Raw genomic sequence first — 13,784 nt, 5'->3', positions numbered from 1 at the left:
TTAACAATTTTTAAGAGTAAACTTGAGTAGAATTTCCAGTAAAATTTAAATTTCCAAAAAAGTATTCAGGAAGAAAAAAAAACATAATTAAGAGAAACAAAATAATCTATTATAAAGTAAAAATTGACTCACATTTCCAGGTTGTGTTATATCATTACAAAAATAACAGCCAAGATCTTTGCCAGATGGATTTTGTACCATTAGATCGGGAGTCGATGCCTCTTGTAAATTGCGAGTACCATGACGTTGAACTGTGTAAGAGTCAAAACCAAGAGCGGCATTTATAGCAATTTTATTCATTGCAGCACATAAAACAGTGGGCAACCATCTTGCCTCTCTTGAATCCAAAAGAAGAAAAACAACATCATGCTTTTTATATAATTCCTCCAATTTTTTAAAAGCATTCTCTGTCGACTCCATCATACTTTTGCCAACAACATGTCCCGGCATTGGAATTTGCAAAACCACACCCTCAGCATTCTGAAAGAGAATTTATTTTTCAAATCCGAAATAATTGACCCGCTCGTTTTATTTATTTTTGTAAATAGATAAATTCGATTAAAATAAATAAATATTCATAAATAAATAATATTCATAATAATTGAATTTCTAAAATTACAAGGAGAATTTTATTTAAAAAGATAAAAATCCTTTACCAAACTTGGATGAATTCTGAGTAAAGCATCTTTAGCGGCTTCGGCTTTATGTCGACGTTTAACAGCATCTTCATGCGTATAAAGACTTTGGCGAACTGTATTGCTATGCGATACGACGGAATTATCAACAAACGTTATTGTATTAACGCCCCAACCAAGTAATACTCGAGCAACGGAACAACCCAGAGTTCCAGCCCCCAGTAAAAGACATCGAAGTTCGGCAATTTTTTCCAATTCCAATTCAGGAACAAGACGCCATTTGATTAATTTAAGATTTAAATTAACTGCTCTGCTTGATAATCTAAAAATGGTAACACGTTAGACAAAATTTTAATTTAAAATAAAAATCTTCTTTTTTAGTTTGTAATTTTTTAGTTTATAAAAAACTTACTTAACAGGATCCATAGAGTCTGACAAATCAGTAATATTGGGACCCATTTTTCCACTTGTATTCGATTCCCAACCGACGAAAGGTTCTTTCAAAATTTCATTTCGAACAGTTTCGATGTCCGAATATTCTTTAGATTTTATAGAATAAAATATCGCATTATTGATATCATTTCCTCTAATTGCGAGAAAATTCATTGTCTCAGTGAAACTAAAATCCGGACAGTGCCAAAATAAAAGACACAATAAATTTCGAAGAGGCCAACCTGGTGTTATTGTCGAATTTCCGGTGGAATCGTAAAAAGCAAAGTAAACCGCATCCTGTGATTTTGACTCCTGTAAATAAATTTATTGTAAATAGTTACCGTATAGAAAATTTTCAATCAATCTATAGTAGTCTATAGCAAATAAAATAGTACAAAATATTTTTAAACTTACGAAATCATTATTTTTATTTTTAATAAATTCCACTCCTTCCGCTAATGTTTTAATGTGAACACTATTATTTTCGTTCGACTTAAAAACAGTAAAAAACGATTTTGATTTACTATCTAGTTCAGAAAAACCTTTTTGTAAGTCAATAATTTGACTAGAATTTAATTCATCACATATTGGTGTTGGATTCTTTTGATAGAATGTCTCAGGTAAATTGTATGGAGTTGGATGTGCAACCCAGTAGAAAAATTTGTACTTTTTCAAATCAGAGAATGAGAGCATTATAAATAAAGAGAGCCTCCATGGTTCTTGAAGAGCGGTGCCACTTTTAATTGATTCAATTAAATGCTTTGCGAATGAATTTATAAATTGTTCGGGTTGCGTTTGTTTAAATAATTCAAGAGTATTCGTATTCACCATGAAACCATAGCAAGCAACTGCATTATTATGTAAAGTTGTTTCTAAATTTCTGAAATTGAACGAAAAAATGTTAATCTCTATTTTAATGAAATTATAATTCTCTAAATAATAAAAAAATTCTTACTTATTGAAGGAAGTATAGTCTAGAAACAATGGACTTGATCTACTATCGTTTAAACTATAACTTCCCCATAGAGGTATATTAATTTTATCATCCAACTTAAATTTATCAATTTTTAATTCGGAAAATTTCGCCCAAAAACTGGCTTCTGTTGCCGATCTCAATTTCGAAAATTTTACTAAATTATCTGCCATTATTAATAATATTTCACTTATTTTTATTAATAAAATATATGTACAGTTCTGAAAAACAAAAAATATACATTATTATTATAAATTATTAGGGAAAAATATAAATTGACAAGAATAATTGATAAAGAATTAATATTAACTCTTAGTACACTAATTATATGAAAAGATTATCGGAAAAAAAATATAAACAAAAATCATGTTGAAAGAAAAGGGAATATTACATCAAACATAAATGAGAGTTAAAAAATAAGCGAATAAAGTCTAAATTCCTCTTTAAACTGAATTTTTTAAACTAGAAAATATAGACTAACAAAAAATATAAGAAATCGAATAAAAATACAGAAATGTGAGGTTAGAAAAATGTAAACAATTATTTACTTGATGCTAAAGGACAAAATGAGCAATAACAAATTCGGTTAATAAACAAATTGAATTCTTTGTCAATTAACAAAGAAAATAAAAATAGAAATTAACTTTATAAAAAACTACTTCTAATGTCAATTCCTCATTGTTATTTTGATTTATATATATTGAAAGAAGAATACTCACTGTCAGCAGAAATTGACCAGATATTCTCACTTCTTATACCACATAATATTTTTATACTACTCCAAATTGATAATTAAATATATTTCATAATAAATATAATTCTTTATTTATCCTCTCTTCTTGTTTAGTATTTCCTTCGTTTGTTTATTATTCTTGATATTTCCTCTTTATAACTAGATGTATTTTTAGTTTCATAAAAGTCTCTATTATGAAAGTGGCATCATGAATGAGCGGGAAATATAAAACGTAAACCTTACTATACGTTTAAGAAAAATGTAACCCCCGACTCACAAAAAAGCAATCTGAAAAAAAACTAATATTAATAACAAGCAAAAAATAAATACAAGTATTAGAATTCAATTTACAAACAAACAAACTAATTATTAATAAAATAAAAACTCATAAAGTCACCTTAGATATTCCTCTGATTCTAAAAAATGAAAATACAAAAGAATATATAACATTAAAGTAAACAAAAACAATACAAAATAAATCAAATGCCTCTAACAAGTAAAATAAACCATTTTTAAAAAAATGAATTAAAATATCCCATAAAGTACATATGTAATCTCATAATTGAAGGGCTACATAAAATAAGGGGACGAACGCGAGGCTTGGAAGGGATACTACCAGTCGGGTAGCAGTGACAAGCCTTGAGCCGCTCGCTGCTACCTGACTGATATTATTCCTTTCAACCACGCGTTCGTCCCCTTATTTTATGTAGCCCTTCAATTTTATTCTTTTGATGATTCTAAAAAAAATAATATAAATTTTTATAAGAATAAAATTTAAATACAAAAAACAAACTAAATTATTAATTAAATCGAAACTAATCAAGTTACCTGACTACTTAATACCCTAAAAAGAGAATACATAAAAAAACAAAAAGTACACAATTTTTTGAGAGAAATTAATTAAAATATCACATAAAGTTACCTCAAATATCTATTGACGATTCTAAATAAAGAAAATCATACAAAATATTTTAGTAACAATAGAATTTTAATATTAAAAACAAATTAAAATTGTTAATTAAATAAAATATTGTAAAGTCACCTGAGATAATATTTTGTTGATCCTAAAAAGAGAGAATACAATAGAAAATATATATTTAAAAAATAATTCAAAATAGATTTAATGACTCTGAAAAGTAAGAAAAAATAAACAATTTTTATAGAGAAATTAATCATAATATCACATAAAGTTACCTCATAGTTTTTTTTAGATGATTCTAAAAAGAGAAAACAATATAAATTATCGTAATATAATAAAATTTTAACAATAAAAACAAATTAAAATTGTTAATTAAATACAAAATCATAAATTCACCTGAGATATTTTGTTGATCCTAAAAGAAAAAATATATATTTAAAATTTAAAAAAATTTTTTTTAGATAAATTAATTAAAATATTATACTTACAGTTACCTCAAATTTTTTTGATGATTCTAAAAAGAGAAATTATTATAAATTTACTAATAAAATAAATATACAATTAAAATCCAATGCCTCTAAAAAGTTAAACCAAACAATTTTTAGAGAAATAATTTTTAATAATTTTATAAAATTTAGATAATAAAATAATTACTTGCAGTTACCTTAAAAAAATATATTTTTGATCCTAAAAAGAGAGAATATTAACACCTATATAAATTACAAAATAAACAATACTATTTTACACTTAACTTAATTTTCCATTAATTGAAAATCTGAAACATAAAAAAATCTAATATATAGTAACAATTATAAATTACATACTTGGATTAAAATTTAACTTACTTCGTTAATCGTTGATTAAAAAAAAATAATTCTGAAACAGAAAAAAACACATGGACATACCAACAGACAACAAAACAACAAAGTGGAAATAAAAATGCAATAATAATAATAATAATAATAATAATAATAATAATAATAATAATAATAATAATAATAATAATAATAATAATAATAATAATAATAATAATAATAATAATAATAATAATAATAATAATAATAATAATAATGGAATAAACATGCAAAAATCCTCTTCTTTCTTCTTTGGTGGATTATTTATCCACCAACCTAACACGCGATTCGCGACTCCAGATTCCTATCAACCGCGCCTAACCACCTAACAATTTTCGCGATATCTGGAGTTTTTTCTGTTCGGTTACGAATTACTTATAATTAATGCTAATTGATATTAGTGTCAAATGAACAATTAAACATAACGAGTATAAAAGTCATCAAGGCAAAAATAACAATTGTGTTCATGGTGAAATATTAATTATACCTAAACCCCGAAATTAATATTTCACCATGTCCCTGCCTACTTATAATTAAGTATTCATTCCAGAACTAAATATCCTACCTAATCAACCGCATCTAAAATAATTCGAACCTAATTTTCACAAGCACACAATCATTCACAATCCTAATTTTGCCCAGGTAAAAACCTATTAGCACCTATTTGTAATCTACTCATTTTTTGAAGCTCTTGTTCAGTTTTTGTTTTGCATAGAGCTTTAATTTCAGTGCCTATTTTTAAAAAAGCTTTTTCGTTCAGTGCTTTTTTGTTTTGTAGAGCTCAATTGTTTTAAAGCACCATTTGTTAAAAGCTTCATTTTTGTTTATAACTTCTATGCTAAAACTAAACACAGACATACAATATTTAATTTTAGGCACATCATTATTTTTCAATATTAAATAAAAAATTTGTAACTAATAATAAAAAAAATTTAAGAAAAAATAAATGAAAGCAAATATTGTCAAACAATTTAATTTCTATACAGCAAAAGAAACAAGTTCTAATATTAAAATGATGTTAAAAAACTAAATAGGAAATTTATTTATCAATTAAAGAATTAAAAAAATAAAATATAAATTTAAAATTGAAAATGATGTGCCAAAATAAATAAAACGTGTTCTTTAAACACGTCGTTGATTCTTGTGACCTGAAAAAAAACCTATTCTAAATATTTATTAATTTCTCATGCATTTATGTATTAAATTTATTTTTTATTTATTATTAAAATTGACTATTAATTTTCAATTAAAAAACAAATTTTATTTTATTTTCCTTTCAAGATTGTATTTAATTTATCATTAAAAAATTTTTAATATCAAAATTCATCATGCACTTTTAATTATGAAGAAAATTATGAGTTCATCATCATTCAATCATTTTAATTTTTGACTGTGTAAAATTTAATTATTACATTTGCTAATAATAAAATTGAAATGTTGAATTGAATTGAATTGAATTAAAATTGAATGTTCATTGTATCGAAGGAAAAAGTCGAAAAAAATATTGCATCAAGCAAAACGCGAAGTTTCCTTCTATGCAAAAATTAATAAAACTTTCTGGTAATTTAGCAACCAAAATCTTTTATTAATTCGAACAATTTTGACCCTAATTAATCTTTTCTTGGTTTCATTGTATAATTAATTATTCCTTTCAATATTAAATTAAAACAAATTTTAAACAGACTAAATACTTGATATTTATTTTCAAGAAAGATGAATATTTGAAAATGTTTAAAAATTGAATTCTATTAGATAATAATTTAATTTATAATAATTTTTTTGAGTAATTACAAATTTTTGAAAAAGAAATCTATTTAAAAATAAGAAATATCCAAGAAAAGCCTACTACCTGATCTAATGAACACATGTAAAAAATTAATGTCCACTCGTTGGAAAAAATTTAGTAAATATCTGTTACAAATTTTAACCAACGGTTGCTTTGTTGTCTGAAAAAAATTGCGTCGGCTAGGACCTTGTCGTCCTGCGACACGGTGAATTTCTGTTGCAAAGTACATTCAAATACGATCTCACTCAAAATTTCTCAAACTCACTCGGAGATTCCAGTCACACAAGTCCTTTTTGTTCAACAGTTTGAAGCATTCATCCTGCGAGGTGTGAAAGTCAGCTGCCATGTGTTTTCAAACACGGAGAGTTCTCGTCTGCCGCCCATGTGCCAAGATAATGCGGTGGTGCTCATGGTACTGTTCCTTTGTGAGCGGTGCGACTCACCAACCCTGACCTTTCTGCTAGCGATGACAGTGAACTGCAAGTGAAACAGATCTCTCAGTACAAGAATAAAAATATTATTTTATTTGAAATAGTTATTATTTTGTTGTTTACAAATACAATTTTTATATTGAAAAATATTTAATATTTATAAATGCTATTTCAATATTGAAAAATATTATTTTAATTATTATATTTATAAATATTTTAATATTTAAAAATATTATTCTAATAATTAAACATTATACATTTAATAATTAAAAATATTACTTAAATATTTAAAAATATGATTTGTTATTATTTACTATTTTGATTTTACAATTATTTAAAATAATATTCCAATGCGAAATATAATTAACTAAGAAATTAATTAGGATTTACTATTACGTATTTGCCATTTTCTAAAAAAATGTACAATATTCGATGTGTGTGCTATATACGCTAATTTAAAAATTTCCAAAAAAATAGACTATTTTTTTTAATAGAAATTACTTGAGTTTAATTATAAAATAAAAGTTTTGTAATAGTTTTAATCGATGAATATAATAATAAATCCTTTTTATACATTAAAAAAATAACTAAATATCAAATAATTCAATTTTTTAATCAACATAACCTCAAAATATAATTTGTCAAATTTTCACTATACATTATGCATTTTAGTAACAATATAGTAAAATTTTACAAATTATCACAAATTGAGAATATTCTGCAATATTCATCATTTATGTCGTAAATAAATTATACCTTTTTGCATACATTTTGCTAAACATATTCTGAAATTTCCATCCAGTTGGGAATAAGAAACTTTTGTCACTCGAAAAAACACTATTTTTTTGTATTGATTCTAATTGTCACTTATTCAATAAATTATAAAACTAATTTTTAATTGTTATATTTAATAATCAATATTATTGATAGTTTAAGCCAACGCATTATTGAAAAATAACCAATAAACAATGTGTTAAAAACGTTAAAAATAAAAATCAATAAGAAATTAAGAAACAATGAGAAATGTTAACGGAAATAATGAAACTTCCGCTTTGCTTACCGAGTTGACTGTGGCGCCGCTAGATGGTGCTAAATTCGAATGACCTGTCCTTGAAGAATTTATTTCTTTTATTTACTGCAATTTTCTATTTATGTTACGAATTTAGTCTTCGTAAAAGTAATTCCAACAAATAAATTTGATGTCTTGTATGGAATTTCGTAATATTATGCGATGTTTCTGTGATTTTCAGGTTTTTTCTATCGATTGCGTGGATGGCATGTTTTTGGCGCTTGAATGAACGTGCTTCATTCGATTTTCTCCAGAGAAAACAATCACCCCTCACTGTAAATAACAAAAAAATTAGAACATTACAATTTGCTTTGTGATAATTGTTATATTTTGTGAGTTTTGTAATACTAACCAGAAGTTTGAGAGTGAATTTCATGAAATGCCATCTCACCGTGGAGACTTGCGGAAAACTTGTGACATCCAGTTCCACTTCGCAAATTTCTTCAATCCAAACACAAATTCTGAATTCTCGACTACTATTTACACTACGTGAGCCGAATTAGTTGATAAAATTGATATTTACACTGCGTATTGATAGAAATATTCATCGACAAACAAGCAAAGTGTCTACTCTCTGCAAGCACGGCAGCCATTTTGTAATAGCAATGCGCATGCGCAGTAATCTTCTTCTCTACTTAGTGTCAAGCGTCGCCGCAAGGAGCGTTGTAGTTGTTGATTTTTTGGCGCCAAAACCATAAAGGAGTGGCAACTTCCGCCTACTACGGGTTGCCATCTTGAAATTTTCAGTTTTAACCGTTGCACATTGTTGTCAACATCGTGTCCGCCTTTTTCAATCTTTTTAGATCTTTAAAGTGTTAAAAAATAGTATATTTTTGATAAAATCGCGATTAAACTTATAATAGACAAATAATTTCTCGTTTTTTATACATTTGGAACGGTATTTTTGGCAAAAAATAGATATTTTTATTTGTGCATTCCCACTTTTTTGGTCGTCGTCGCGTTCGGAGCAAATTGTTAATTATTTATGTGTAATAATAATTGAAAAAGTCATAATTATTTTACATAAAAATAATACGTGTAAACTTAATATCCGGGAAAAAAATATTGTAAAATAAATAATAAAAATAATTCGTGAATTTAAAATCCGTGAAAAAAAATTGTTACACGTGAAATAAATAATAAAAATAATTCGTAAATTTAAAATCCGTGGAAAAAAAAATTGTTACACGTGAAATAAATAATAAAAATAATAATTTGTGCTTAAAAAATTAGTGAAATTAAAAAAAAATTAATTATTCAAACAATTAATTTAACGGTTTTTTCTGAGGTGAATGACCTTTCCCGGCGAGAAGTGGGGAAATTGGCGCCAAAAAACAAACATCAGCGCCATGTTCCGCCTAACGGACAATTTTGTTACTATGAAAAGGTAGCCATTTTGTTTTTTCTGTAGATGTGCATTGTTGCGTTCTTTTACTCCGTGTTTTCACTCTTTTTGTCTTATTAAAGTGCTAAAAAATAGTTTTGTAATGATAAAATCGTGAATATAATGATCTTAGATGAAATATTTTTCACTTTTGACAATTTTGGAATCGTATTTTTTTGATAATATGACATTTTTCGGCAATGGGTTTCCGTCGCATTATTTCTTGTACTTCTTATGGCATCGTGCCGCATGGGGTCGAGTTCTTTGTTAAAAAATGTAACATAATCCAGAAAATCGTAATTATTCAAAGTTAAAATCCGGAAATAAAGTCTGAAATATAAATAAATGTGGGTGAGTGATTTGACAAAAAGGATTAATTTACACTATTGAAGGACGTCTTCAGCAATCAATGGAAATCGATGTAAGTTTGTGACTTTTTATTTTGCTAAATAATTCTTTGATTTTATATGTAAAAGAAAATTGCATCTATTTATTTATTATTATTATTATTAACGTTAATTCGTATACAACAAATAGGAGTGTAATTATTTCAAATTTATATGCAATAATGGGGCTTTTTCCTGTAAGAAATTCTTAATAATGAAAGACAATAATAATTTTGAGAAAATTTTGCTAATATTTTGCTAACTAGATTTAATAATTATTTGAAAAAGAAGATGGAATATCTTGATTAATTTTCACATATTTTCTTCGGCTATGAATAGGATATTATTTTCATTTTAATTAATAAATATCTTTATTAATGTTAACCTCTTACACAATAAATAGGATTGCAATTATTTTCAAAAATTGAATAATAGATTATTTATTTGCCCCTAGAAAATAATTATAATAATTAATAAATAATAGGAATATTAATTACCTATTATAATTAATTATTTAAAATATTTCAATTAAATTCATTAACTATTTTATTTGGAATCAATTCTTTTTACTCAAAAATTATCTTTTTCTTTTTATTTGAACAAAACAAAATTTTCTTGCAGGTTAGCTCCATCACTAGTTAGGAAAACAGGGTTGGTGAGTCACAATGAACGCATTGGTAGTACAGACTCAAAGAAATAGTACAATGAGAACCCCGGAAATTCTTGGGTCATCAAGAGTGAGTCCATATTTAAAAGTATTTTGTGGCTGATTTTCAGCAATTTTTTCAGACAACAAAGTAACCGTTGGTTAAAATTTGTAACAATTATTTACTAAATTTTTCCCAACGAGTGGGCATTTATTTTTTTACATGTGTTCATTAGATCAGGCAGTAGGCTTTTCTTGGATATTTCTTATTTTTAAATAGATTTCTTTTTCAAAAATTTGTAATTACTCAAAAAAATTATTATAAATTAAATTATTATCTAATAGAATTCAATTTTTAAACATTTTCAAATATTCATCTTTCTTGAAAATAAATATCAAGTATTTAGTCTGTTTAAAATTTGTTTTAATTTAATATTGAAAGGAATAATTAATTATACAATGAAACCAAGAAAAGATTAATTAGGGACGGAATTGTTCGAATTAATAAAAGATTTTGGTTGCTAAATTACCAGAGAGTTTTATTAATTTTTGCATAGAAGGAAATTTCGCGTTTTGCTTGATGCAATATTTTTTCGACTTTTTCCTTCGATGCAATGAACATTCAATTGCATGATTCAATTAATATTTTGTTATTATCAAATATAATAATTAAATTTTACAGTCAAAAATTAAAATTAAAATTGAATGATGGTGAACTCATTATTTTCTTCATAATTAAAGTGCATGATGTCTTTTGTTGTTTTAAAAATTTTTTAATAATAAATTAAATACAATCTTAAAAGGAAAATAAAAAAAATTTGCTTTTTAATAAAAAATTAATAATCAATGTTAATAATAAATAAATAATAAATTTAATACAAACATGCATGAGAAATTAATGAATATTTAGAATAGGTTTTTTTTCAGGTCACAAGAAGAATCAACGACGTGTTTAAAGAACACGTTTTATTTATTTTGGCACATCATTTTCAATTTTAAATTTATATTTTATTTTTTTAATTCTTTAATTGATAAATGAATTTCCTATTTAGTTTTTTAACATTATTTTAATATTTGAACTTGCTTCTTTTACTGTATAGAAATTAAATATTGTTTGTCAATATTTTCTTTAATTTATTTTTTCTTAAATTTTTTTTATTTAATATTGAAAAATAATGATGTGCCTAAAATTAAATATTGTATGCCTGTGTTTAGTTTTAGCATAGAAGTTATAAACAAAAATGAAGCTCTTAACAAATGGTGCTTTAAAACAATTGAGCTTTACAAAACAAAAAGCTTTAAACAAATAAGCACTGAACAAAAAAGCTTTTTTAAAAATAGGCACTGAAATTAAAGCTCTATACAAACCAAAAACTGAACAAGAGCTTCAATAAATGAGTAGATTACAAATAGGTGCCAATAGGTTTTTACCTGGGCAAAATTAGGATTGTGAATGATTGTGTGCTTGTGAAAATTAGGTTCGAATTATTTTAGATGCGGTTGATTAGGCAGGATATTCAGTTCTGGAATGAATACTTAATTATAAGTAGGCAGGGACATGGTGAAATATTAATTTCGGGGTTTAGGTATAATTAATATTTTACCATGAACAAAATTGTTATTTTTGTCTTGATGACTTTTAAACTTGTTATGTTTAATTGTTCATTTGACACTAATATCAATTAGCATTAATTATAAGTAATTCGTAACCGAACAGAAAAAACTCCAGATATCGCGAAAATTGTTAGGTGGTTAGGCGCGGTTGATAGGAATCTGGAGTCGCGAATCGCGTGTTAGGTTGGTGGATAAATAATCCACCAAAGAAGAAAGAAGAGGATTTTTGCATGCTTATTCCATTATTATTATTGTATTTTTATGTCCACTTTGTTGCTTTGTTGTCTGTTGGTATGTCCATGTGTTTTTTTTTCTGTTTCAGAATTATTTTTTTTTAATCAACGATTAACGAAGTAAGTTAAATTTTAATCCATGCATGTAATTTATAATTGTTACTATATTTTAGATTTTTTTATGTTTCAGATTTTCAATTAACGGAAAATTAAGTTAAGTGTAAAATAGTATTGTTTATTTTGTAATTTATAGAGGTGTTAATATTCTCTCTTTTTAGGATCAAAAATATATTTTTTTAAGGTAACTGCAAGTAATTATTTTATTATCTAAATTTTATAAAATTATTAAAAATTATTTCTCTACAAATTGTTTGGTTTAACTTTTTAGAGGCATTGGTTTTTAATTGTATATTTATTTTATTAGTAAATTTATAATAATTTCTCTTTTTAGAATCATCAAAAAAATTTGAGGTAACTTTATGTATAATAGTTTAATTAATTTATCTAAAAATTGTTTTTTTTATTTTAAATATACATTTTCTCTTTTTGGATCAACAAAATATCTCAGGTGAATTTATGATTTTGTATTTAATTAACAATTTTAATTTGTTTTTATTGTTAAAATTTTATTATATTACGATAATTTATATTGTTTTCTCTTTTTAGAATCATCTAACAAAATTATGAGGTAACTTTATGTGATATTTTGATTAATTTCTCTATAAAAAATGTTTATTTTTTGTTACTTTTTAAAGTCATTAAATTTATTTTGAATTATTTTTTTAAATATGTATTTTCTTTTTTTTAGGATCAACAAAATATTATCTCAGGTGACTTTATAATATTTTATTTAATTAACCATTTTAATTTGTTTTTATTGTTAAAATTTTATTATATTACGATAATTTATATTGTTTTCTCTTTTTAGAATCATCTAAAAAAAACTATGAGGTAACTTTATGTGATATTATGATTAATTTCTCTATAAAAATGGTTTATTTTTTGTTACTTTTCAGAGTCATTAAAAAATCTATTTTGAATTATTTTTTAATTTTCTATTATATTTTCTCTTTTTAGGATCAACAAAATATTATCTCAGGTGACTTTATAATATTTTATTTAATTAACAATATTTTAATTTCTTTTTAATATTAAAATTCTGTTATTACTAAAATATTTTGTATGATTTTCTTTATTTAGAATCGTCAATAGATATTCGAGGTAACTTTATGTGATATTTTAATTAATTTCTCTAAAAAAATTGTGTACTTTTTGTTTTTTTATGTATTCTCTTTTTAGGGTATTAAGAAGTCAGGTAACTAGATTAGTTTTAATTCATTTCTTTAAAAATTGTTTATTTTACTTGTTAGAGACATTTGATTTATTTTGTATTGGTTTTGTTTACTTAAATGTTATAATATTCTTTTGTATTTTTATTTTTTAGAATCAGAGGAATATCTAAGGTGACTTTATGAGTTTTTATTTTATTAATAATTAGTTTGTGGAAGTTTTTTTTAATATCAAAGTACATAGAGAAAAATTTCTCAGGTATTTAAATGAAATTAATTTTTAATTATATTTGAATAATTTTATTCATTCAAAAAGTTTTGAATATTGAAAAATGAATAATTTTATTCAAAAAAACGAGGAAAATTACAATTTTTCTCGTTTTTTTTTAAATGTTCTATA

General features: G+C 24.6%; 1 protein-coding gene and 1 long non-coding RNA gene across 3 annotated transcripts in view; both read right to left on the bottom strand.

The window, feature by feature from the left end:
- The window catches only part of LOC122500305 (ubiquitin-like modifier-activating enzyme ATG7), a 32,081-nt gene extending 29,149 nt beyond the window's left edge, over positions 1-2,932 (bottom strand). For both annotated transcript variants that reach the window (XM_043609176.1, XM_043609175.1), the window contains exons 1-6: positions 2,760-2,932; positions 2,023-2,261; positions 1,482-1,947; positions 1,048-1,379; positions 657-957; positions 133-480 (exon numbers count right to left, since the gene is read on the bottom strand). In XM_043609176.1, coding sequence (XP_043465111.1) covers positions 133-480; positions 657-957; positions 1,048-1,379; positions 1,482-1,947; positions 2,023-2,213 — 1,638 coding nt within the window. In that variant the 5' untranslated portion in view covers positions 2,214-2,261; positions 2,760-2,932. The remainder of the gene's footprint in view (positions 1-132; positions 481-656; positions 958-1,047; positions 1,380-1,481; positions 1,948-2,022; positions 2,262-2,759) is intronic.
- Positions 2,933-6,478: 3,546 nt separating this feature from the next.
- On the bottom strand, positions 6,479-8,794 carry LOC122500307. Its single transcript, XR_006301457.1, has 3 exons — positions 8,185-8,794; positions 7,824-8,105; positions 6,479-6,809 (listed from the first exon to the last, which is right to left on the bottom strand). It is a non-coding gene; the product is annotated as an uncharacterized LOC122500307 (long non-coding RNA).
- Positions 8,795-13,784: the final 4,990 nt, after the last annotated feature.

This window comes from Leptopilina heterotoma, unplaced genomic scaffold (assembly GCF_015476425.1).
Source record: "Leptopilina heterotoma isolate Lh14 unplaced genomic scaffold, ASM1547642v1 Lhet_183, whole genome shotgun sequence".
Taxonomy (NCBI): Eukaryota; Metazoa; Arthropoda; class Insecta; order Hymenoptera; family Figitidae; genus Leptopilina; species Leptopilina heterotoma.
Note: the sequence above shows the minus strand (reverse complement) of the source record. Positions and strands in the feature narration are given on the sequence as shown.